At 43.1% G+C, this 26,552-nt stretch overlaps 1 protein-coding gene across 1 annotated transcript in view; it reads right to left on the bottom strand.

The window, feature by feature from the left end:
• Positions 1–1,252: 1,252 nt before the first annotated feature.
• The window catches only part of hmgcra (3-hydroxy-3-methylglutaryl-CoA reductase a), a 36,510-nt gene continuing 11,210 nt past the window's right edge, over positions 1,253–26,552 (bottom strand). Inside the window, exons 9-20 of the mRNA XM_061729661.1 lie at positions 24,726–24,886; positions 21,897–22,153; positions 16,903–17,069; positions 13,945–14,139; positions 12,304–12,462; positions 10,856–11,013; positions 10,666–10,771; positions 10,066–10,236; positions 9,074–9,214; positions 5,650–5,808; positions 4,531–4,685; positions 1,253–1,823 (exon numbers count right to left, since the gene is read on the bottom strand). Of these exons, the coding sequence (XP_061585645.1) occupies positions 1,757–1,823; positions 4,531–4,685; positions 5,650–5,808; positions 9,074–9,214; positions 10,066–10,236; positions 10,666–10,771; positions 10,856–11,013; positions 12,304–12,462; positions 13,945–14,139; positions 16,903–17,069; positions 21,897–22,153; positions 24,726–24,886 (1,896 nt within the window). The 3' untranslated portion in view covers positions 1,253–1,756. The remainder of the gene's footprint in view (positions 1,824–4,530; positions 4,686–5,649; positions 5,809–9,073; positions 9,215–10,065; positions 10,237–10,665; positions 10,772–10,855; positions 11,014–12,303; positions 12,463–13,944; positions 14,140–16,902; positions 17,070–21,896; positions 22,154–24,725; positions 24,887–26,552) is intronic.

Raw genomic sequence — 26,552 nt, 5'->3', positions numbered from 1 at the left:
GGTGAGGGCTAGTGGTAGTGAGTGAGGGCTAGTGGTAGTGAGTGAGGGCTAGTGGTAGTGGGTGAGGGCTAGTGGTAGTGAGTGAGGGCTAGTGGTAGTGAGTGAGGGCTAGTGGTAGTGAGTGAGGGCTAGTGGTAGTGGGTGAGGGCTAGTGGTAGTGAGTGAGGGCTAGTGGTAGTGAGTGAGGGCTAGTGGTAGTGGGTGAGGGCTAGTGGTAGTGAGTGAGGGCTAGTGGTAGTGAGTGAGGGCTAGTGGTAGTGAGTGAGGGCTAGTGGTAGTGAGTGAGGGCTAGTGGTAGTGAGTGAGGGCTAGTGGTAGTGGGTGAGGGCTAGTGGTAGTGAGTGAGGGCTAGTGGTAGTGGGTGAGGGCTAGTGGTAGTGAGTGAGGGCTAGTGGTAGTGAGTGAGGGCTAGTGGTAGTGGGTGAGGGCTAGTGGTAGTGGGTGAGGGCTAGTGGTAGTGAGTGAGGGCTAGTGGTAGTGGGTGAGGGCTAGTGGTAGTGAGTGAGGGCTAGTGGTAGTGAGTGAGGGCTAGTGGTAGTGGGTGAGGGCTAGTGGTAGTGAGTGAGGGCTAGTGGTAGTGGGTGAGGGCTAGTGGTAGTGAGTGAGGGCTAGTGGTAGTGAGTGAGGGCTAGTGGTAGTGGGTGAGGGCTAGTGGTAGTGGGTGAGGGCTAGTGGTAGTGGGTGAGGGCTAGTGGTAGTGAGTGAGGGCTAGTGGTAGTGGGTGAGGGCTAGTGGTAGTGAGTGAGGGCTAGTGGTAGTGGGTGAGGGCTAGTGGTAGTGAGTGAGGGCTAGTGGTAGTGAGTGAGGGCTAGTGGGTGAGGGCTAGTGGTAGTGGGTGAAGGCTAGTGGTAGTGGGTGAGGGCTAGTGGTAGTGAGTGAGGGCTAGTGGTAGTGGGTGAGGGCTAGTGGTAGTGGGTGAGGGCTAGTGGTAGTGGGTGAGGGCTAGTGGTAGTGAGTGAGGGCTAGTGGTAGTGGGTGAGGACTAGTGGTAGTGGGTGAGGGCTAGTGGTAGTGAGTGAGGGCTAGTGGTAGTGGGTGAAGGCTAGTGGTAGTGAGTGAGGGCTAGTGGTAGTGAGTGAGGGCTAGTGGTAGTGGGTGAGGGCTAGTGGTAGTGGGTGAGGGCTAGTGGTAGTGGGTGAGGGCTAGTGGTAGTGAGTGAGGGCTAGTGGTAGAAATTAGGGTGAACATTGGGATTGGGCCTTAATATCCAAATCAGATACATTTGATCTTGATGAAGAAATGCAACAATGCAGCATCTTTGATACACAGCGCTATGATACTGAGTGTGTGAATGTTCAGACACACTCAGTAAACGTCACATTTATTGATTTGTCAACTCTGAATGACTCCTGCTTTCACTGAATGAGGGAGCGTAGGGTTCTGAAGGGCCGGAGCAACAAACGCCCGCCTCCACCAACCCTTCATCAGGGTCATACATTCTGGGTCTGGGAGCAGGTTCCGCACACTTCTGTTAACACTTAATTCTGTTGTTTTAATTAAAGATTCATGCCACATTCAGTACACACATCAAATATGACAACAGAACCACATTGACTTGTAGCAGATGGTCAACAAAATCCACAGCGATACAAGTTCGTGAGTTGGATCCTTTTCATATCCACCGTATCAGTTAGTGAAATGCTCAGGTTGAACGCCTCAGTGGAGGGGGAGATGCTTTCTCCCTGACGAGGAATCAGTCCTCGGCAGATTGTCCATGTTTCCCTGACTTTACTGATCTGTCTGTGAACTTAGTTAGCTATTTTCCGTCTCTGGAGGTTTTCCTGCTGCATATTGCTTCAGGTCCCTGCAGGTTCACCTTTGATCTGCAAAACAAAAGACACAAGACAAAGGTTACATTCCAAAGCATTTTCTTTTCATTATGTGTATATTGATTTGGACTCAGTGACTCAACTCTATGGTCTCTCACATATTGATTAAAAACATGTGCCACTAAATTTTGGGCCAAAATCTCATGCTTTTTTTTTTTTCTATTTATTAACATACAGATCAAACAACGACAAAAGACGACATCAGTATATGTGTGTGTGTGTGTAAATAAGATGATGAAAATAGATACATAAATTGAGAATATTAATTCGAGAGTAAACAAATAAATAATTATCATATAGAGTGGTGTAGCACGATATCATATAAATAGAATTGGTAATTTATGTATTGCAATGAGGGGTGAGGTCAGACCGGGGCGTCAGGGAAGTGAGCAGGAGGCCCCCACCAGCAGGAGCCCCCACCAGCAGGAGGCCCCACCAGCAGGAGGCCCCCACCAGCAGGGGCCCCCACCAGACTCCAGTTGCCCGACCGGGAGCCCCAGCAAGAGGCAGGTAGGACGGCAGTGAAAGGAAAAACCCCCCTCCCTTTTTGATTTTAAGTATTTTTTTTTTATTTTTTTATATATATATACATTTTTTACTTTTTTTTTCCCTATTCCCCTTCCCCCGCCTCCCCTCCTGATTAATTTTCCCCTCCTGATTAATTTTCCCCTCCTGATTAATTTTCCGCTCCTGATTAATTTTTTCCCTCCTGATTAATTAAAAAAAAAAAAACCTCATGCTTTTAATGACGATGGAGCCATACTTACTTATTTCAGGTTGAAAAACTGGCTTTAGCAAAAACTCTAGACTCTGATTTTAGGCGGACATTTGTCTTTTTAAAGTCCAGCCTTTATTTTCAAATCACTCAGTGGAGCAGTAAGCACATGTTGACATGACGGGTGTCTATGCTCTTAGGCTTGAAGTCCACTGTCCGCGAGCAAATTCACATGCAGTTGCATTGCTCCCCCTATATGGTTGCGTGTGCTTTAATATTTCAACAACATCCAGGTTTAACTTTTATATTTTTAATATAAAAATAATATATTCAACCAGATAGCTAGAGAAAAATAATACATTTTCAATGTCCTTAAAATCTGTGACCCCCGATTAATCAAGGAAATGCTTAATGGATCAAATAGTTTGCGGTATGACACGTGCTGTAACCAACCATGAATATTCCCGCTTGGATTTTGAGTTTTTTTTAGGGACAACTCGAGTATAAAATGCAGCTGCCCGCTTCAGACTGAAGATATAGAGGAAACATAAGAGGATCGTTGCAGTTGCCTTTTGACACGCTGGCAGTGTTCAATAGAAAATGAATAGGATGTGAGCGATTTGTCACAGAGTGGACACCAGGCCTTAGGCCTAGAACATATAGCACTGCCAGTTAGCGGCTCTGGAATCTGCTGCACCGGTGTAGTGCTGAGCAATCCAACACAACGGCTCAGCACATTTTAAGCACAGTTAAATATAGTATTGGTGTGTCACAAAGTCAATTTCCTGCATTGGTAGAAGCAGCCAGGGCCCGGAGGGGATCCGGTTTGGGAACCTCAGGATTTCGTCTCCGCTTTTTGCAGATGATGTTGTCCTGTTGGCTTCATCGGACCGGGGCCGTCAGCATGTGCTGGGGCGGTTTGAGGCCGAGTGCGACGGGGGAGGGATGAGAATCAGCATCTCCAAGACCGAGGCTATGGTTCTCCACCGGGAAAGGGTGGCATGCCTTCTCCGGGTGGGTGGAGAAGTCCTGCCTCAGGTGGAGGAGTTCAAGTATCTCGGGGTCTTGTTCACGAGTGAGGGAACGATGGAGCGTGAGATTGACAGACGGATCGGTGCAGCGTCCGCAGTTATGCGGTCGATGTACCGGACCATCGTGGTGAAGAAGGAGCTGAGTCGAAAGGTGAAGCTCTCGATTTACCGGTCAATCTACGCCCCTACCCTCACCTATGGTCATGAACTTTGGGTAGTGACCGAAAGGACAAGATCGCGGATACAAGCGGCCGAGATGAGTTTCCTCCGCAGGGTGGCTGGACGCTCCCTTAGAGATGAGTTTCCTCCGCAGGCTGGCTGGACGCTCCCTTAGAGATAGGGTGAGGAGTTCGGTCACCCGGGAGGAGCTCGGAGTCGAGCCGCTGCTCCTTCACATTGAGAGGAGTCAGCTGAGGTGGCTTGGGCATCTGTACCGGATCCTCCTGGATCCTCCCTAGGGAGGTGTTCCAGGCATGTCCCTCCTCCCTAGGGAGGAGTTCCAGGCATGTCCCTCCCCTCTAGGGAGGTGTTCCAGGCATGTCCCTCCTCCCTAGGGAGGTGTTCCAGGCATGTCCCTCCTCCTTAGGGAGGTGTTCCAGGCATGTCCTTCCTCCCTAGGGAGGTGGATGGATGGATGGATGGATGGATGGATGGATGGATGGATGGATGGATGGATGGATGGATGGATGGATGGATGGTAGAAGCAGAGAAACGATCCCAATGCCGGTTCCAAGTGTAGAAGTCTCACCATTTTTAATAGTCTATTGTGGTTATTTTGCATATACCTTGCATTAACCGTTAAATAACTAAATAAGCAACCCCTCTGTTGGCCGACACAGTGATAAACCAATGGATAGAGGGAATGTTGGTACTCCTCAAACAGTGTATGGATTTCCTTTCTTTGGCTGATGCACCGGATCATAAATCAACATTTGTCAGAGTGACCTCCTCTTACCTGTTGTGTGTCATGTGACTCTTGACCAGGTGACCAGCAGCCAGGGCACTCATCAGGGAGAGCTCTCCGGCCAGGACTGTGGCACACACAATCTTGGCCAGCTGGCGGGCATTTTCCCCAGGACAGTCTTGGCTGGCTCCCTGCACACCCAACATCTACACACACACACACACACACACACACACACACACACACACACACACACACACACACACACACACACACACACACACACACACACACTAATGGTGAAAACATGGACTTTCACGCTCACACTTGTCCAAATCTATTCATTAAAATATAATAACAGAGTATTTGTGCAGTCAGGGTATCTTAAAACCAGAACCAGGAATTCATTATCAGAAATGATAAAATGTCACTTTTATTTTCATGAATTAATTTATTTTTAATCATATTTGAATGACTTATAATCTAATTTTTAAAAACTGGCAGCACAGGTCCATAGGGGGCGTTCTGCATGCAACTTTCAATTGAACTGTTCATAAGAGTGGTTAATTCCCATATACTGTATACACTAGAACTTTGTCTCAAATTTGTATAACATCAGTCAGTTTAGTTGGGTGGAAAATATTTCGTCTCCACGGAGTTGTTGCTGTTTATAACATGTCTGGTAGGAAAGGAACAGTATCACACCTATACGCTGCAATATTTGAAATGGAGGGCCCCACATTTTCAATAATAAAAAATTCACAGGGGAAAAAAACATGGATATAAATATAACTGAAGAACAATGGTCTGACATACTTCAAAGAATGCAATCTTCTTTTTCTTTTTCTCAAAATTTTACTTCAACATTAATCTCGATATTTCAACTTTTTTCTCAACATTTAAACATTATTCTCAACATTTCGACTTTTTTCGCAACATTTCAACTTTTTTCTTGACATTTTGACGTTTTTCTCAACATTTTGACTTTTTTCTCAACATTTCGACTTTTTTCTTGACATTTTGACTTTTTTCTCGACATTTCGACTTTTTTCTCGAAGTGCATAATGAAAAAAAAATCTTCCTCGCCTCTAAAATATTATTTTTATTTTTCTCCTGCCTGGCCCTAACACTCTTCTGTAGTTTCCTGTGTGTGTGTTTGTTTGTCTCTACCTGCAGGCAGGCTTGCTGGGGGGGCAGGTTGGTGCCCCCCCCCACAGTCCCCAGTTCTATAGAGGGCATAGTGCAGTTGATGTACAGGTCTTCTCCTGTGGGCCCTGACGGCTCCATGAGTGTGATGCAGTTGCTGCTGCCCACCGTCTGAGCCGGATCCTGGACACAACACATCCACAGCAAATCAAATCAAACTTTATTTAGACGGGACAATGCAATATTAATGAACACTACATTAAGCAGTGTAAATACACCGGGTTTTAGCAGAATTGCTGAATGCAGTCCCCACAGAAAACATAAAAACTATTCAGTCAAACAATACAATACAAACAAGGGAACAAACATAAAACATACATAGTAGCTAAATAGATTTAGTAGCATTTAAAAGCAGTATGGATTGTATCTAAAGTGACTTGAGTTTAAAGTGACTTGAGCAAAAAATGCATATCACAATAATGAAATAGCAGCGATGGTAATATTATGGTACTGAGAGTATCCAAGTTTGTTTGACGTACAAAGTGTGTAATGCATTGCACATTTCCCTAGTACGTACCAATTAAAACAGATAATTAACATTAAAACAAACTACACAAGTTTAAAGCAGCACAATGTAACTTTCAGCTTTTGTTGAGTTTGGCGGCTCCTTTGGACAAAAGCGGTAGTGCTTTACCAGAAAGAACTACATTTCCCATGAGCACCAGCGCGTACTGCTGGAAAACTCCTGTCCCCGTCGCTGCATTTGTTTTGATAGTGAATGAAATAAGACGGGACGGACTTTCAAAACTACTTTTCTGTTTTCAGCGGTCGTTTGCAGTATGGAGAGAGAAGAGGGAATGTATCTATTTTTGGATAAACAATATAATATGACGATGTTGAAAATCACTAAGTTCAACTTGGTTTTATTAGTGAAGTCACCCCCGCTCCCCCGTCCTGTTTCAGACAGATAATGCGCCCCAATTTACAAACTTATACGCTAGTCCAACATACTTACTGACAAAATAAAAAAATACTTTATAACCTGTGAATAACTGAATGCCCATTCCTTATATTTTGCAGATCAGCCCTGGACAATTTTACAGTTCTCAGGAAAAATACTAGAACCCAAGACGTATGTGAAAACATTCTGATTTCGATTCTTATTGAACATAGACTTTTACATTTACATCATACATCATTTGCGAATTTCCCCGCTGTGGGACTAATAAAGGAATATCTTATCTTATCTTATCTTATCTTATAACAATTCTGTCTCTCTTGTCGGACATCCCTCCTCGTCTTTCAGCTCACGCCAGTGAGTGAACGCCGGGCCAATGTTTATTCTTGTCCAGGCATTTTTTTTTTTTTTGGTCCGGGCATTCAGCTTGTTACTCTCCCGCTTTCTTTTTTCGTCTCCTCCGATAAAACTTTTATTTTCTTGGCTTTTGATACCAGCTTCTGCTGAGCTCTGCGCTCCACGCCCCGCCCAGCTTTGGTCTGGACTACGAATGGGGAAGGAGGGGGAAGTGATGTATGCCGTAAAGCAGTCAAAACCGTAAAAATGTGTAGTTTTTAGTGTGGCAGGGTTCCTACCATGCACCTCAAAGTTACAAAGTGCCAGTGAAGGAGATACAGACCCCTCAGACCAGGACAGAGGTTCATTAAACCTGTTGGAAGTTGATGTACCATCACAATGATGATGATGAAATATTAGACATACCTGCCAACACTCCCGATTTAAGCGGGAGTCTCCCGATTTTCAACCATTTCTCCCGCCCTGCTCCTGATTTGTAATTTCTCCCGCTTATCTCCCGATTTTAAAGTGAAATGAGTCAATGGTGTTTCACGTGTCGGGGTTCCTGCATGGATGTATTATATTAACGGGTTCCTGACAAACCTGGCAACCCAACCCAAAAGCACTGCCTACGTCCAAGCTCCGCCCCATGGAGCTGCCAATACGTCAACGTCGCCGCCATATTGGATGTTCAAGACTGCGCTGTAAACTAATACAAGTAAATGGACTTATTTTCCTAAAGCGCCTTTCTACAAATAAATTTACGTTTTACGTCTCATTTATTCATTCACACACACACTAATATACTTGGGAAACAGTTAGGCACCAAAAATAATATGTTTAATTTTCTCAGATGGCAAAAATAAGAACTTTATCGATCCCACAGTAATTCATGTTATATCAGCTATAGAGAACAAGGTAGTGCCGAAAAACAATATATATCCCTCTTCACAAAAATAAGAAAAATAGAGAAACATATTCTCTCATCAGCAAAGCATATTTTACATAAACATATTTTAAAATGTTCAAGTTACAAAATAACATATTTGAACCATTTTTCAGATTTTTTCAGTTATTTTATTGTTTGGAAAATGGTTAAAATATGTTATTTTGTTATTTGAAAATTTGTTTTGTTTGAGAAAATGCTTTGAAAGAAATGTGAGAGAAGAGTTGGTGGAGTATCAAGTCATAGCAAGCAAGGATCTCCCACAGGAAGAGAGAGTTGAAGGTTCTGGGTTCTTCTAGGGAAAGAGGAGAGCTTTACAAATCTGGCATCACCGATGAAGGCAAAGCTCTGCATCTCTCACAGCAATGAAGCTCAGAGAGGTCATTCAGCATGGTGGAAAACATCCTCACAGAAAACACAATGAGTATGGATAATTCTACTCTTTGTGCACTCCTTTCTTGCAAGATAAACCATACCAGCCCTGGTCACAAGTATGTACCTCCAAGAAAGTGATTGAAGCTGCAAAGTCTGACACCTACAATTACAACAGGTCCTTGGGGGACAAAGGGAACCTGGAAAATACTACAAATATTGTATTTTATTGTTATTAATATTAAACTTATTTGGCTCCAAGAAGGCTGTAGAATCATTTTGGGAGGTACATTTTAGCACATTTCATTGTAGCTATGGATTTAAAGCTCATTAAAAGTCGCCTTGTTTATATCAGGGCGGGGATGTTGAGAGTGGAGCATTCCAACCGCTACCCCAGAAAATCTCCCTCTTTTTCACAGCCCAATGTTGGCAGGTATGTATTAGATTAAGCTGGAAAAGTTACATAGTGCTGCTTTAAGCCTGGTTGTGATAACAGTGTTGTTCCTCCAATAGCCATGATTTAAAATGTTTGGTGAAAGAGGTCAGAGTGGGAAGTTCACGGATCGTGCTTGGTGTTGAATTCCAGGTGTGAGAGGCAGGAACCCAAAAAGTGGCTCGACCAAAAGCACTTTTTCTAAAAGGAACTATCCACTCGCCTCCAACTCCAGCTCTGGTTAATCTGTTTGAATGTCTTTTCACAAATGCTTGTAGTGGGGGTGTTGCCTGGCCGTGAAAGGTTTTATAGATCAAAATAGCGTCATTATATTGGGACAATGTTGTCCCAGCTTAAGCGCTCAAGCCAAGTGGTCCCAGCAGAGCCCAGACACGCAGCTCACCTGCCCACAGGCGATGTAGATGGCAGCCACCAGGTTAGCGGCGTGCGCGTTGAAGCCGCCGATGCTTCCCGCCATGGCGGAGCCCACCAGGTTTTTATTGATGTTGACTTCTATCAAAGCTTGTGTTGTTGTTTTTAAGACCTGAATCAGAATGACACAGAGGGAAGATGAGTGGGGCTCATTGGAGGAAAAAAGAGACAAAACTGATCTACGGATATAAAAGTAACAATGATTTGTTTTATTGTTTTTTGTTGGGATCATGTTTCTTACAAAGGAGTATTAGGGCCAGGCAGGAGAACAATAAAAATAATATTTTGCAGGAGGAAGATTTTTTTTTCCATTATGCACTTCGAGAAAAAAGTGGAAATGTCGAGAAAAAAGTCAAAATTTGATGACGATATTGATTTGAAACACATATCACACGTATGCAGTTGCATAACCTCAGAAACGTACCCTTAACATTACACTCCAGAGCTGTCAGTCGCTCTCCTAACTGGATTTGATGAAATTTCGACTTTATTCTTGAAATTGTATTTCAACTTTATTCTTGAAATTGTATTTCAACAATAATCTCGACACTTCAACTTTTTTCCTCAACATTTCAACTTTTTTCTCGAAGTGCACAATTAAAAAAAATCTTCCCCTCTCAAATATTTTTTCTCCTGCATGGCCCTAATACTCTTCCGTATGTTCCCTCAATCGTGAATCTTGGAATTAATTGGTTGTCTGCATTAATTTGTAATACAATGTGATTTGATCATCATCTAAGTCATAATAATATGGAACATGAAACCAGTTTTTAAGGATTACCAGCAGTATAGTATTTTAACATTGTAATAATTTCATATATCTAATTCTCAAAAGCATGCAGTATTGGATGTCAGTATTTTCAAAGACTAATCACTTCCAAGTTTCCTACTCTGTAGATCTTTTGCTGTATCTTAATACCAGAAAACAAAGTCTGACAGTAGCAGCAGCTGAGCTCCTCCTACCTCTGTCACCACCTTTACAGGTATGGTGGCTTCACAGACGACAGATTTGCCCCGGCCTTCGATCCAGTTGATGGCGGCTGGTTTCTTATCTGTGCAGAAGTTCCCACTGAGAGCAATCACCTGCAGCTCTGGGAAGTGCTGGTGCAGGACGCCGAGGGCCTGCTCTGTACCCTGCAACGGAGCAGACATGCAACCATCACACATGACGTGTCAAAGACTCCTGCAGCTCTGCAATGTGATCCATGAATGCAACACTTCTGTTAGGCCATAAAACGAAAGCCTCCAGATAAGCATTCCTTAATCAGCATCAAATCAAACTTTATCCCACATTCATATACTGTATGATACAGGAAACGTGTCCAGCAGAGGGCAGAAGGAGAAGCATCATGGCAACCCGCTTCTTACACTGTCTATTGATTTAGCCAGTGAGTCAAAGGATGGAGTTTAAAATCTTACTGCTGGTCTACAAAGCACTGAATGGACCAAAATACATGGTTGATCTGTTAGTTCCTATGAAGCTCCCAGACCCCTGAGGTTCATCTGGATCTGTTGTCCGTATTGTGTGATGTAAGTGTCCATGTAACACGTGCTCAACTGTACCTTGGAGATCATGTTCATCCCCATGGCGTCTCCGGTGCTGGAGTGGAAGCGGATGTAGAGGTTCCTCCCCGCCAGGCCGACCAGCAGCTTTTGCAAACGAGCAAACCTGCCAAACAGCCAGCACATGGTTCTCTACACGGAAGCAGCACACGGGGTCCATGCAGCACGTACGGGCTCTGTCCCGTCCTACCTGCTGGTGCTGTCAAACGCCTGTTTGATGGTCTCAAAGCCCTGGCCGCTCTCCAGCCAGGCTTTGACGGCGGCAGCTTTGCAGGCCGAGGGGAGCCGGACCACGGGCCCGCGGGTCATGCTGTCGGCCAGGATGCAGCTGCTGGCCCCGCCGCCCAGCTACAGACACAGAGGGAGGTTAACCATCACATCAGAAATGAGTAGTACTCACCGGTAAAAGTAAGTTAATCCGAATAGAAAAGATAATGGGGGAGTTGTTTTATGTTTTAGGAAATGAAATTTATAAGGCAGCCATTATATTTCATAAATGAAAATGTAACTCTAGCTGCTGTAGCCCTTTATTACGTCCTGGTGTTCCTTACACCAGAAGTAAATAATAATAATAATAATTAAAGCTGCAAGCAGAGATGAACGGGCTCTCGCGCGTGCAATTTCCACCAATAAAGGTCAAGGATCAAAACGAAGTCCGATGACACCACAAGTGTTATAAGCTGCATTTTTCAGTTAAATAAAGTGGCTTGAATAATAAATGGTATTTGTATACTATATATATATATATATATATATATATATATTAGGGCTATCAAACAAATTAATTTTCTAATTGCATGTTGTCCATAGTTAAGTTGCGATTAATCGCATATTAATCGCACATTTATTCACACATTTTTTGCTGTTCTGAATTACCTTAAGGTATTTTTTAAATGTTTTTAATACTGTTAACAACATGAGAAAGGGCAAATATGCTGCTTTATGCCAATGTTTATTCAACTTTCCACAAAAAAAAGCTTTTGACCTGAATGTAACATTCCTTCATAAATAAAAACACAATGTAGTCCCCAATTTTACACTTGTAAAGACTAACTTAAGATTCCTTGTTTTGTTTTTTTAAGCAGCTCAATGTAAAACAATGAACCATAAGCATCACAAACATTTTCCATGTAATTATGTCTAACCTCATATGGAGGAAAATAAAAGGCTCAAATAAAAGGCTTGTCTGCTTTTTGAGTTGCGCTCTCTGCATCGGTCGTGTGTTTGGCTGCAAGTGTATTTGAGACTCGACGTACTTCCACGGTAATTCATTTCAAATGGACAGTACATGTACAAATAACTTTATTCTTGTCTGTCGAATCATCTGCATCTTTTTGAAAGTGAACTTGCTTGGACGATAAGTTAACGCGTTAACTTTGAAAGCCCTATATATATATATATATATATATATATATATATATATACACACACTGTATATACACTACTTTCTTTTTATTTTCTGATCTTAATTGTGGTACTTGGACAGTGGAACATTTTCTAAACTGGTCCCGGTTGTAAAAGTTAGCGAACCCCTCTTCTACAGTAACTTCACTGCTGACATCCCATGATCAGGACGTTCTGGGTGTGTCTGTGACCCGGATGTTGTGTTCATGTCTCCATGTACTCTGCAACACTCACTGCGACTGCTCGGCAACCACGGTTAGTGCTCGCAATCAAGCAGCCCTCTGTGGTTGCCATGGGAACCTGGAACTGTTTTCCATCCAGGTGTAGAGGTCCGGCCACTCCCACTGGCACGGGAATGTAGCCAATCACGTTCTCGCAGCAGGTGCCGGTGACCTGGAAACAGAAGGCTGTTGAACCAGAGCAGATCCCTGCTATAGCGGGACTGTTTTCTTTATCCTGCTCCATTACCGCCCACAACCAGTGTGTTACACTCCCCCCTGCACCCGCAGTGTTTATATCCACTCCCCCCTGCACCCGCAGTGTTTATATCCACCCCCGCCCACATCTGCAAAACTCTGAGAATTCATGCTGCACAATAATGCAGATGCATTGATTTAGTGTCTTCTCCTGTCCCGCAAGAGAAATGTCCCAGACAAATCTATCAGATTTAATGTTAACATGACCAAAGTGGAGCTTGATGGATGATTGACAGTTCATAGGTCACCTGACCAACAGTTAGATGCATCACTAACTGCGTTTCCATGCATCAATAACCCTTTTAAAACCCGAATATTGGCAATAACCCGGTTTTGCACGGCCATGTAAACACCAATAACCCCTTTGAATAACCCGAATTTGCTCATATTCAGGTTTTTAAAACCCCAATATGAGCCCTGGGTTACTCCTTTTAAAACCTGAATATTCGGTCATGTAAACACCAAACAGAATATCCCCATCAAACAGGAATGTGTTTTCTGCACATGTTCTGTTCACAAGGAATCCTGGTCTTTTGAGTCCAGGAAGTTCTTATAAACACGGAGAAACCAAGACCAGGAGGAGACTAATCACTTCATAAATGTAATGAAGGATATGAACATTTCTGCATTTGTAGACGGTAGAAAGTACCGGGATAGAAGATTTACAAGAAAAGAAAAGTTGCGTGAAGCAGCATTTGTTTTGGATTTGGATACAGGAAGAAGAAGTGGAAATGATGTTCTCCGTGCGTCGCTGGTTTGATCCAGATATCCCGAATGATTAATTACCATGTATACGGAATATTCCCAATGTTTCAGTAACCGGAATATTAGCAATAATCTGAATTTTGACTGCATGTAAACGTAGTCATTGTCGTCATCGCACAAGCCATTTCACCTTTCGCGCTGCATCAATTATGTGATTGAGGTTATAGCAACGAGAGTAGCTGTGAATGGCTCAAATAACACTAATAAATAACATAAAATAAACAAATTTAACGAATGAAATAAATTAATTTAACAAATGAATCGCTTGGCCATTACATATCTGTGGAGGAAGAGAATGTTGCTGACCGACTGAGGTTCCAATCCCTCGTCTCTTCCAAGATGCTCCATAGACACTAAACGCAGTTTCTCCAAATATCTGACTGGCCTTGCTTTGTCTTTGTTTAGTAAAGACCTTGTTTGAGGTTCTTTTCCACCTCATTGATTTCCACCTTGTCGATAGACTACATCCTGATCCTGCAGTGTTTTTTTAGCCGCCCGCAGCAAAGTTCAAACCGCCCGCCAGATTTGCTTTGGGTCCCGGCAGGACCCGGCAGGGCCCAATCCCAATGCAGCCCTCCGAACCAGAGCCTCCCTGTCGTCGGGGGTTCTGGGTTTCCCGCCCAGCGGCGCTCACCTTGGAGTAGTCGTAACCGGTGTAGGGCAGGGAGGACAGCACCGACGCTCGGGGCAGCTTTGGAGAAATCATCTGTCTCCGGATGGCCACTCCTCTCTCGGGGCTCTCCATCACGGCCTCCAGTTTGTACGCAGGGATGTGTTTGGAGGTCACCAGCAGCATCACCTCAGCGTCGCTCAGGAAACGAGGCCCCAGCTGCAACAATCACAATCACGCTCTGTGTCAACAGTCTCAACAGAAGGGCTGAAACCATTCCTCCAATAATTTCAGTAATTCGATTACAATAAATGATGGAGGAATTTTCTCTGGCTCGAGGAATCGTTTCATTTTGCAGCTCAAAGCAGGTATTTCGCCCCGACTACATTTAATGCGGCACAACGCGCTGACGCCACGCACGTAAAGGTAGAAGAAAGAGGCGGATATGTTTGGTTTTAACTAAAAGAAGAGGCAGAAAATGTGCAGAAAAGTGTGGGTCATTTCCAGCTGGACACCAAGGCAACACAGTTCCATGTTTCACTGTAAGACAGAGCTGATACAACAGTACGTCCTCAACGCTGCAGCTTCTCCACCAACACCCTGTTACTCCCAGAGGGAGGACCGTCACCCAGACACGGTAAAATTAAGTTAATGTAGTGCTAATTAATGATATTAACGTTAGGTACCTTGCTAACATAACGTTATATAGGTTTCTATTAATTATGACGACTGTCGATGCGGCTAATGCATTTAATCTGTAAAAACACAGATAAAAACGTAATAAAGCTAACTGGGTAGTTTTCAATTTTAGCTCTGTAGTCATTGATGGATAAAACATCAAGCAGCACTGGTGTCTAATGTGCTCCAACACAGCAGGTCTCATCATTTTATTTTCAACACTGCCAAAACTCAAAATCTTATCAAGACTTTAACTTAAAACGTAACTAGAACTTAAAATGTGCTTGACACAAATGAAAGTTCAATTGAAACACGTGGGAAAAACACCTAACCTTTTAAGTGATGTGTGTTATCAGGTGTAATGGTATTTTTAGGTTAGAAATAAGAACGTTTCTTGGTAAGATCCTTAGTTTTTTGAGTGAAGGCAGTGAATTTGGTCGACTGGTGTAAGTTCAGGGTTTTTAAATGCACAGCCATGAACCTACTGGATTATATAATTTAGTTTTAGTAATGTCAATTAACATCTAACATCTTATGTATATTTATAATTGCTCTTTAACTAAACAAAAATATGTTTTATCCGATTACTCAATTAATCGATGGAATTTTCAGTAGAATACTTGATTACTAAAATGTTGAATAGCTGCAGCTCCTACTCAAGAGACTCACTGTCTCAACAGTTGCATATCCCCTTCTGTAGAACCGCAGTTGCTAAATTTTCATTTATGTATCAAGGTGTTGTGCTGTTTTTAACAGTTTAAAACATTTAAGTGAAACATGCTCAACATTATCTCCATTCAAAAGAAAGCTGAAAAAAAGTTTATAGATTTTTAATATATCTGTGTTTTTCATTCACCATTATTTAAATATATTTCTAAGCTATTTAATTGTATTCTGAAGTATCGTATAACTGAGTTATCAGTTATACTGTATAGGCCAATGTATTGTACTTATATGGTTTTGTGAATTATTGTTTTATTTTTTCATGTTTTTAGGAGGGGGGAGTCGCTTATAAGCCCTTGGGGTTTTTATCTCCCGCACATCTTTTTTTAAACTTTTTTCCTCTGTGTAATGTTCCTTTTTACGAGTGCAAACAATAAAAACAAACAAACATAAACAACAGATGACGTGGGGTGTAATGTGACGTCTGTCATTATTTCTACATTCATAGTTGCATCCGGTCCTCAATACCACGGTGGAGTTGAGGATTGGATGATACGGAGCCTCAGTGAACCCACACAGCTGCTCACTATTAAACTTAGAGCTGTAACAATATATCGTGCCTCGAAATTTCTCGATACAAAAACGTCACGATACGTGTCGTGGAGGTGACAAACTGTTGCGCGATATTGGGTTATTAATATGAATATATTTTGTTGACTAGAAACATCCTATTGGTGCAGCGGGATCACGTGACGACCGCGCCTCGACCCGCGGACCAACATCTGACTACGCTCAGAAGAAACTAGTACCGTTTTGGTCCCGATCACGGGACTCTTGCAGGGTTTTGAACTCTGAACTTTTACTTCTAAGGTGAGCAGGAATCAATCTTTTTTATGATATAAACGATTGTGTCGTCCCTGGCGGTGTGAGGATGAAACGATAACGGGTTCACCTTACGACCTCAGGCTGGAGCAGGTGAAGCTCTGAGCTCTGGAACAAAATCATAACTGTCATGTTGCATTTGGAGTTTGGGACTTTTCATAGTTTATTGATTCACTTTTATTTATTTATTTATTTAATTTTAGTTGTTACATTTCTGGAAAAGAAAAAAAAGTCAAATCATACATGAGAGAAACTATTCCTGTTTGTGGCTAAATATTTTTACTAGTATGAAACTGAAGATGCATAATGCAAACCTGACATTTACTTTTAGTTCAGTTTGTGGAAAATGGTTGGCCTGGCTTTCTCTTTAAAACTTAAACAGTTATAAGGCATTACAAATAGTAACCATGGGGGTATTAATATTAATATACACACAGTATTGTTTTGTATTTTGTGTCTTTCAAATAAAAGACAATTTTTTCCAGTCAAATGTTCCTCATTCAAGGTTGTTAAAAAAATACTGCTATAATATCGTATCGTTATCGTGACCTCGATATCGTGTATCGTACCGTATCATGAGATTAGTGTATCGTTACACCACTATTTAAAATGTACCTGTGCAATAAAAGCTTTGCTACAACTCATTAAAGAATTCTCAACACAAATGGAACAAACCAGTCCAATTTTCTGGAGACACAGTCAACATTTGTCTGACTGCACCAAAGGGGACACGCTGGAGACGCATTTGTAATGTTTTACCTCGGGGTTGTTGAGAATCGCCACACAATCAGTCAGTGCTCTGGGCTTTTGGGGGGGGGGAGGCCGAGCAGGCTCCGACTTCAACCCTCCATCTCGCTCCCCCAGAAAGAATGCGTTCTTTGGTTGGCAGTCATTGGTGGTGGCGGGGAACGGCCGGATCACTTCATCTGGGGAGACCAGGCAGTAATAAGGTCAGGTCACTTTACTGGTAGATTTGTTTGCAGGTAAAAAGTAGAAACTTACAACAACACCATACAGTACAGTGACACAAGACAAACAGGAGAATAACAAAATATTGACGGACAAACAAAAACCAAGGCTCCAGATTGAATAAGCAATACAATAGATAAATAAATAGACCTAGATGGAGGATGGGAAATCATGTCCTATGTAGGACATTAATAGCTGAGGGGACAAAACTACATTTATACATTTTAGTTTTGCACAAAGTAATTTTAAACCTCCAGCCTGAAGGAAATACTGGAATTCCCCGTGTAGTGGATGAGAAGTATCATCTGAGATGTATCAGCTAGTCTCTGTAGCTGACCCTTAAAGAGGAGAGAAGTTGAGTAGTGGCTCTCCAGTTAGCTCACTGACCCACCTCACAATCTGATTAAATGAGTTTTTATTTTTTAGGGGTAAGTTGCCAAACCAGGACACTATGGCCCAGTCCCAATCCCCCCCTAGTCCTACTTTTCAGTCCTACCCCCCCCCGTGAGGGTAGTGGTGTCCCAATTCCTCTTTGCATCTAGGGCTAGTGGACATAACGAGGGCTAGTGTGTCTAGCCCTTCAGAGTGAGGGATTTCAGATTCTGACTCGCTGACCGAGGGCTAGAGAAAATTTCCCAGAATGCTTTACGTCATCATTTGCAGACTGAATCAAACAAAAAAACATGGCGGCCATTTCTCATTTTTAGTGAATAAAATCAATATTTTGAGTTAGTTTCTGCATAAAAATGCATTTTGATGACATTTCTAGCGAGAAATATATATTTTACTTTCATAATATTCACTCAGTGAATGTACATAATCACTCGCTTGCTCGTTGTTGCCAAGATCTCGCCAAAATAAACGCTGATTTATGGTTCTGCGTTACACCAACGCAGAGCCTACGTCGTAGGCTCTGCGTTGGTGTAACGCGGAACCATAAATCAGCTCCCGGGCCGGCGGCTCTTCTCATCCCCGAAAACATCGGAGTAAATTTCTTAACAGGCGTTATTTGGATAAACTGAGCCCAGGTTGGGGATCTTAACGGTTACTTTTACGGCTGAAAAAATATTAAAACTTAATAAAGTGGCATATTAACAGCGCTACAGCTGAAATTGAAACAGCTTTTAGCTCTGGGCTTCCTGATATGGTGACGTATGTGCAAACGTAACTACGCAGTCACTTACGTACCCGAACGTAAACCACGCAGTGACGTAGCAAGTGGTGTCCCAATCCCTAGGGAACATTACAAGGCCCTACGCCTGTGGCTTCATTTTTAGGGTGAAGTGGTAGTGAGTGAGGGCTAGTGGTAGAAAGTAGGGTGAACATTGGGATTAAGCTAAAAGACATGATAGATTCAATAAAACATCTATAGAACATGTTGAGCAGCTTTTTATCAATGTGAAAAGAGCTTCCTTAAGCAGTGGAGACGTTGGTTTTCCTTTTCATAGAAGACAGGGTTTCAGTTTCAACACCTACGGTGTTGAAACTGATGGTCTGTTGGTGTCACCTGTTAACTCCCTTTTATCCGACCATTACTTAATAACGTTGGAATTGAATGTTGTTGATGTTGAAGTGCAGGGCAGGAGGTATTATTTTAGCAGATGTTTGTCTGATGAAGCTATTGCTAAATTTAAGGAGACCATTGCTCATCTTGCGACAGTGGAAAATAGTGAAGCCTCTACTGAAGCAATAGAGGCCAGTGACCTGGGTTCTTCCTCTGATGTTGATGTTGATTTTCTTGTTAGTAACACTGCTGATCTGTTGCACTCAGCTTTAGATGAAGTTGCTCCTTTGAAAAGGAGGGTTTCTAGCCACAGGAGCTTAACTCCCTGGTATAATTCAGATATTCACATGTTGAAACAAAGCGTGCGTAAAATGGAAAGGAAGTGGTACTCTTGTAAGTCTGTAGACTCTTATCGTGAATGGAAAGATATTCTAATAGTATATAAAAAAGCCATTCGCAAAGCAAGAACAGCTTATTATTCAACGTTGATAGAGGATAACAAAAGTAACCCACGTTTTCTGTTCAGCACTGTAGCCAGGCTGACAAAGAGTCACAACTCTGTTGAGCCGTGCATTCCTGCAGCTCTCAGTAGTGAGGACTTTATGAGCTTCTTTAACAGTAAAATCACGAGAATTAGAGAAGAAATCAACCAGCCGGTTGTAGGTGTTTCTTCAGCTTTAGCGACTTCCCTACGCTCTGACTTGCCTCTAGACTGTTTTGATCCTATAGACCTCCCTGAGCTGACTTCACTCGTTAATAGAGCTAAGTCAACCACATGTATGTTAGACCCCATCCCGACTCGACTACTCAAAAATGTTCTTTCTCTTATTGGTGCGACAATACTGGACCAAATCAACCTATCCCTAAGCTTAGGATATGTACCACAGGTTTTCAAAGTGGCAGTAATTAAACCTTTACTTAAAAAACCTTCTCTTGACCCAGACACCTTAGCTAATTATAGGCCAATTTCCAACCTTCCATTTGTATCTAAAATTCTGGAAAAGGCAGTTTCAAGCCAGTTATGTGACTATTTGTATAGAAATGATCTGTTTGAAGTTTTTCAGTCAGGGTTCAGAATGCATCATAGCACAGAGACAGCACTGGTTTGAGTCACGAATGACCTTCTTATGACCTCAGATAAGGGATTAGTGTCCATATTGGTTTTACTGGACCTCAGATAAGGGATTAGTGTCCATACTGGTTCTACTGGACCTCAGATAAGGGACTAGTGTCCATACTGGTTTTACTGGACCTCAGTGCTGCTTTTGACACTATAGATCACGGCATTTTACTGCACAGGTTAGAGCATGTTGTTGGGATTAAAGGGACAGCTCTATGTTGGTTTAAATCATACCTATCTGACAGGTTCCAGTTTGTTCATGTACATGAGGTTTCTTCAGAACAGTCGAGGGTCTGTTATGGTGTTCCGCAGGGTTCAGTGCTAGGGCCAATCTTGTTCAGTTTATACATGCAGCCGTTGGGAAGCATAATCCAGAATCACGGCATACACTTTCATTGTTATGCTGATGATACGCAGCTCTACTTGTCTATGAAGCCGGATGAAACAGAACCGTTAGTTAAACTTCAGGCATGTCTTAGGGACATCAAGGACTGGATGTCCAGAAATTTCCTGCTTCTAAATTCAGATAAAACAGAGGTTATCATTCTTGGTCCAGAGCATCTTAGGAAGGGATTAGATGGTGTTGCGATGGCTTCCAGTGCAACTGTGAGAAACCTTGGTGTTGTTTTCGATCAGGATTTGTCGTTTAAACCATATGTCAATCAGGTTTGTAAAATAGCGTTTTTCCATCTCCGTAATATTGCAAAAATTAGGAAAATCCTCTCGCAGAGTGATGCAGAAAAACTAGTTCATGCGTTTGTATCTTCTAGACTAGATTACTGTAATGTGTTGTTAGCAGGATGTCCAAGTAATTTGCTGAATAGGCTCCAGCTGATCCAGAATGCAGCAGCACGAGTGCTGACAGGAATCAGCAGGAGAGACCACGTCTCTCCAGTGTTAGCGTAGCTCCATTGGCTACCTGTAAAATTCAGAATTCAATTTAAAATTTTATTACTTGCATATAAAGCCCAAAACGGCTTAGCTCCGCAGTATTTACAAGATTTGATAGTGCCTTATGTTCCTGGCCGAGCTCTCCGCTCCCAGGGTGCAGGTTTACTCGTAGTTCCTAGAGTATCTAAATGTAGATTTGGAGGGCGGGCGTTCTGCTATCAGGCACCATTACTTTGGAACCAACTTCCAATCTGGGTTAAGGAGGCTGACACCACCTCCACCTTTAAAACTAAACTTAAAACCTTTCTGTTTAGTAAAGCCTATAGTTAGTGTTAAGTAAACCTCTAGCTGGTGTTGGTAAATCTCTAGGTAGTGTAAACTCTAGTGTGTTAGAGTCAGTAGTCATAGTTGCAGCTATAGAACAAAACTATAATAGTTAGTCTCAAATATAGCTTGGTGGTAGATATGCTGCTATAGGCTTATGCTGCAGGGGGGCACCGACATGATCCGCTGGGCGGTGCCTCTCACCCTTCTTCTCCTCTCCTTTTCCCTGCCTCTCTTCTCCATTACCATTTTTATTTATTATAAATATCTCATAGCTATCATTTTTGTCCATCGTTCCTGTAGTTTCTTGTGCCGGCCCCCCTTTTTTCTCTTTTGTGTATGTTTGCAGGCCGGAGCCTCAGGAGCTGCGTTCTGGCCTGTGTTCCCGGCCCTCCCCCCCCTCTGGTCATCCCATTGCTTCTTCCACCTGCCTACGTGGATGTCTGCTGTTGCTGCTTCCGCCTGCCTGCACCCCCCCCCCTCTGGTCATCCCGCTGCTGCTCCCACATGACTGTTGTGTGCTGCTGACGCCCCCCCCCCCCACCTCTGGTCATCCCGTTGCTGCTTCCACCTGCCTGCTGTGTGCTGTCGACGTCCCTGACTCCCCCAGTCTGGCCTTCGGCAGGAGGGTCCCCCCTTATGAGCCTGGTCCTGCTCAAGGTTTCTTCCTCCTAAAGGGGAGTTTTTCCTTGCCACTGTTTGGCTTAAGGCTTTTCTCCCACTAAGGGAGTTTTTACCTGCCATTGTTTATATAATAATTGCTCGGGGGTTTATGTTTATGTTTATGTTTATGTTTATGTTTATGTTTATGTTCATGTTCTGGATCTCTGGAAAGCGTCTAGAGACAACATCTGTTGTATTAGACGCTATATAAATAAAATTGAATTGAATTGAATTGAGGGTTGGATACCAGATGCTACAGCATGATCACGAGGACAGACCCACCTCTGTCCTCCCTGCAGGGCAGCGTGAGAGCCGGGGCCGACAGGGCTGACGGGGCTGACAGGGCTGATGGGGCAGGGCTCTCCTTCACGCAGCAGGTCTTGGCGTGCAGCAGTTTTGGGGCGGGGGTGGACATAGTGATGGGGTTCCTTAGGGAAAATGTGGACTCCATTTCAACTTGCTCAAAGAAGATATACTTGATAGCCAGGAGCAGGGCCAGGGTCAGACAGATCACCTGCTCAATGTCCATGGTTATCATCCTGCAGGGGAAACAGAGAGATCATTACTGGCACTGATTCACGCTTTCAAACACCTGCCCTGCCTGGAGCTACGCCTACGATTACAGGGGAACTCAGAAGGAAACACCAGGGTGGAGATGCAAAGAGAACATTGAAACTTCAATTACATCAACCATTATGGTCTTTGGCAAATACCAGAGGCAATTCTGGGGGGATGGTTAACACTTAAGCTGGGCAGACACTGTGTGATATTTTAAATGGTTTGATTCAGCCCCATCTCACACTGCACGACTAGATCTCTGAGTTCAAAAGTTCACAGCCCACGATTTATGGTCTCACACTGTACGACCTGATGCTCGGATGCTCCGTCTGCTCACACTATACGATCATAATCCTCACGTCTGCTCACACTATACGATCATAATCCTCACGTCTGCTCACACTATACGATCATAATCCTCACGTCTGCTCACACTATACGATCATAATCCTCACGTCTGCTCACACTATACGATCATAATCCTCACGTCTGCTCACACTATACGATCATAATCCTCACGTCAGACTTCTGTTACTGGAACTGCAGCGTCAAAAAGATGTGGAAGAGGAGGAAACCCGAAGTGGGAGACACCGAAGATGCTCAGCAAAAACAAACGCGCTGCCTTAAACCTGAATTATGGTTCTGCGTTAAATCGACGGCATAACCGTACGGTGCGGGTCGCCGCGTACCCTACGCCGTAGGCTCTGCGTTGGTGTAACGCTGAACCATTTGTGCCATTCTGTGTGGCGATAAATGAAAAAAGATTAGACAACGTTGTGATTGGACAAGGAATTGGTTGGGCAGACGTTGGAAAAGCAGTCTTTTTTTTCTGCTATTAAAACATGATTTGTAATGTGAATTTGCAACACTTTAAACTACAAATAATAGTTTTTGACGTGACATCAGAGATTGCGCATGCTCTCTGTGAAAGGATGAGGCCAATCGGGTCGTAGCTGCTTCAACTGTGATTCCTTCACGAGGAGCGACCAGTATTTACAACACGTTTGATTTTCTTGCGAGCACACGATTTGTGAGGTGTTAATCTCTTGTCGTGAGGTGTTAATCTCTCGTCGTGAGGTGTTAATCTCTCATCGTGAGGTGTTAATCTCTCGTCGTGAGGTGTTAATCTCTCGTCGTGAGGTGTTAATCTCTCGTCGTGAGGTGTTAATCTCTCGTCGTGAGGTGTTAATCTCTCGTCGTGAGGTGTTAATCTCTCATCGTGAGGTGTTAATCTCTCGTCGTGAGGTGTTAATCTCTCATCGTGAGGTGTTAATCTCTCGTCGTGAGGTGTTAATCTCTCGTCGTGAGGTGTTAATCTCTCGTCGTGAGGTGTTAATCTCTCGTCGTGAGGTGTTAATCTCTCGTCGTGAGGCGTTAATCTCTCGTCGTGAGGCGTTACTCTCTCGTCGTGAGGCGTTACTCTCTCGTCGTGAGGCGTTACTCTCTCGTCGTGAGGTGTTAATCTCTCGTCGTGAGGTGTTAATCTCTCGTCGTGAGGTGTTAATCTCTCGTCGTGAGGTGTTAATCTCACGTCGTGAGGTGTTAATCTCTCGTCGTGAGGTGTTAATCTCTCGTCGTGAGGTGTTAATCTCTTGTCGTGAGGTGTTACTCTCTCGTCGTGAGGTGTTACTCTCTCGTCGAGAGGTGTCACTCTCTCGTCGTGAGGTGTTAATCTCTCGTCGTGAGGTGTTAATCTCTCGTCGTGAGGTGTTAATCTCTCGTCGTGAGGTGTTAATCTCTCGTCGTGAGGTGTTAATCTCTCGTCGTGAGGTGTTAATCTCTCGTCGTGAGGTGTTAATCTCTCGTCGAGAGGTGTTACTCTCTCGTCGTGAGGTGTTAATCTCTCGTCGTGAGGTGTTAATCTCTCGTCGAGAGGTGTTACTCTCTCGTCGTGAGGTGTTAATCTCTCATCGTGAGGTGTTACTCTCTCGTCGTGAGGTGTTAATCTCTCGTCGTTACCCCACGTTTACTGCACGAGGCACGACCAACGATTGGGTCGAAAATTGGCCCGATCCAAAAAATTGTCGCACGATTGGAAAATCGGCTCAAAACGAGCCGATAATCGCACAGTGTCTGCTCAGCTTTAGATGGCGTTCTGTTACAACAGTACAGCCTTACTCAGACATCCCTGGACTGCAATGAGACTAAGATTTAATGCAGTTCCCCAACTGGCCCCTAGAGGCTGGCTCCAAAAGCGAGTTCATCTCCATTAACTCCCTCATCTCTCTATAATAAGTGTAATACAAAATAAAAATCCTAGATCACAGGGTGATGCTGAGTTTGATATAAGGGGGGATATCTCATTTTAAGCATATGGATTCAAGATTTTCTGATTTGCTCTGTACTGTATATGTGCAGATTATTATTTTGAGGACCCTGGACCCTTGAACCGCAGAGGTGAAGGACCACCGGAACTATTTTTAGAGGACAGTAACAGTGGACTGTGTGGGCGTTCAGAGGTTTGTCAGAGTCCACGCTCAGACTCTAGTCTCTACTGGCAGTCAGCTGAACCACACGTGTGTGGAAATGTTCAGAGCATTAGTCTGAATTCACCTGGTGAGGTAGAAGTGCCAGAGCGGCTTCTCCGGCTCGATCCTCCTGGGGGATTGCTGGTCCATCTCCATGCCGACCTGCGGGATCCCGTCTGTGCTGTTCATGGACAGGGGTTTGGAGATCCAGCGGCTGTGGGCGTGAACCATCACCAAACCCAGAGACTGCACATCGAGCAAAAACCAGTCACACCCCAGATCAAACAAACATTTATAAATCATTCATAGGGGTGTAACAATACATCGTGCCACGAAACTTCGCGATACAAAAACGTCACGATACGTGTCGTGGAGGTGACAGACTGTAGTGCGATATTGGGACAAATTTATCCAGTCAATACAAGCAGACGCTGATTTCTTTTTCAATGTAGTGATTTTGTTTTAACACAAGAGGGCGCTCTGAGCTCCCATCTTTCCTTGTTGTTTCAGTGGAATGTGCGCGTAGATTTTACAAGTAGAATGGAGAACAACGTAGCAATAGAAGACGCCCCCGCCACATTTAAAGGCTGAATGATGGTTCTGGTTAAACCTATGCCGTAGGCTACACGGCTACGCAGGAGTCTCTCCGTAGCCTCCGCCGTAGCCTGACCTGCACCTCCCAAAAAATGGAACTACGACCCAACGCAGACCGAGAGGGCTGTGATTGGTTTGCTTGGTAGCAACGCATTTCCAGTTCCAGTTCGTGAAGCAGTCGTGAACTTTCAGTGCTCTTTTCTTTGCGTAGGCTCTGCGTTGGTTTAACGCAGAACCTTAAATCAGGCTTAAGTCACCGGTATGGTGCCATTTTGGATTTCCAATTGTGGATAGAAACAGCCACCGAGTGGCTGACGAGGCGCAAACAATCTGTCAATCTGTCTCTCAATATTTTGACTTTTATGACACAGAATAATAATGCAAACCTGACATTTACTTTTAGTTCAGTTTGAGGAAAATGGTTGGCCTGGCTTTCTCTTTAAAACTTAAACAGTTATAAAGCATTACAAACTGTAACAATAGAGCAAACGCACAACATTGTTTTGTATTTTGTGTCTTTCAAATAAAAGACCATTTTTTCCAGGTACATGTTCCTCATTCAAGGTTGTTAAGAAAATACTGCTATAATATCGTATCGTTATCGTGACCTTAATATCGTGTATCGTACCTTATCGTGAGATTAGTGTATCGTTACACCCCTAATTAAAATGTACCAGCTGTGCAATAAAAGCTTTGCTACAACTCATTATTGTTGAATGCTTTACAAATTATACAAAACAGAGTTGCCCGCACTATTCTCAAGTGCGACAATAGGACAAATATCATCTCTATGCACAAAAAACTCAACTGGTTATTGGTCAAAGACAGACTCATATACTCAGTGTTGATTGTGATAAGAAACATATCTGTTTTAAAAAAGCCATATGATTTGTTTGATAACCTCTCTTTTAGTGCAGAAAATCACTGTCACAACACTAGACATGCAACTGTTGGAAATTTTACAATACCTAAGGTTAGATCTAATGCCATCAAACGTACAGTCCTGTATAGAGGAATGAAAGAATGGAATTCTTTACCCAATCATGTAAAACTCTCTAACAATAATCAATTCAGAATACTACTTAAAAAATATCTATCCAAGTAATGGTTTCGGTATGGAATAGTTGTGTATGTAATATGATTGTTTTAGTACATGAGATACAATGGTATTATTGCATAGTAGTGTTATTATATAATAGATATATATGAGTATGTGTGTATGTATGTATACATATGTATGTATGTATGTATGTATGTATGTATGTATGTATGTATGTATGTATGTATGTATGTATGTATGTATGTATGTATGTATGTA

The sequence above is a fragment of the Cololabis saira genome, chromosome 9 (genome assembly GCF_033807715.1).
Source record: "Cololabis saira isolate AMF1-May2022 chromosome 9, fColSai1.1, whole genome shotgun sequence".
Taxonomy (NCBI): domain Eukaryota; kingdom Metazoa; phylum Chordata; class Actinopteri; order Beloniformes; family Belonidae; genus Cololabis; species Cololabis saira.
This window is presented reverse-complemented; position numbering and strand designations above follow the sequence as displayed.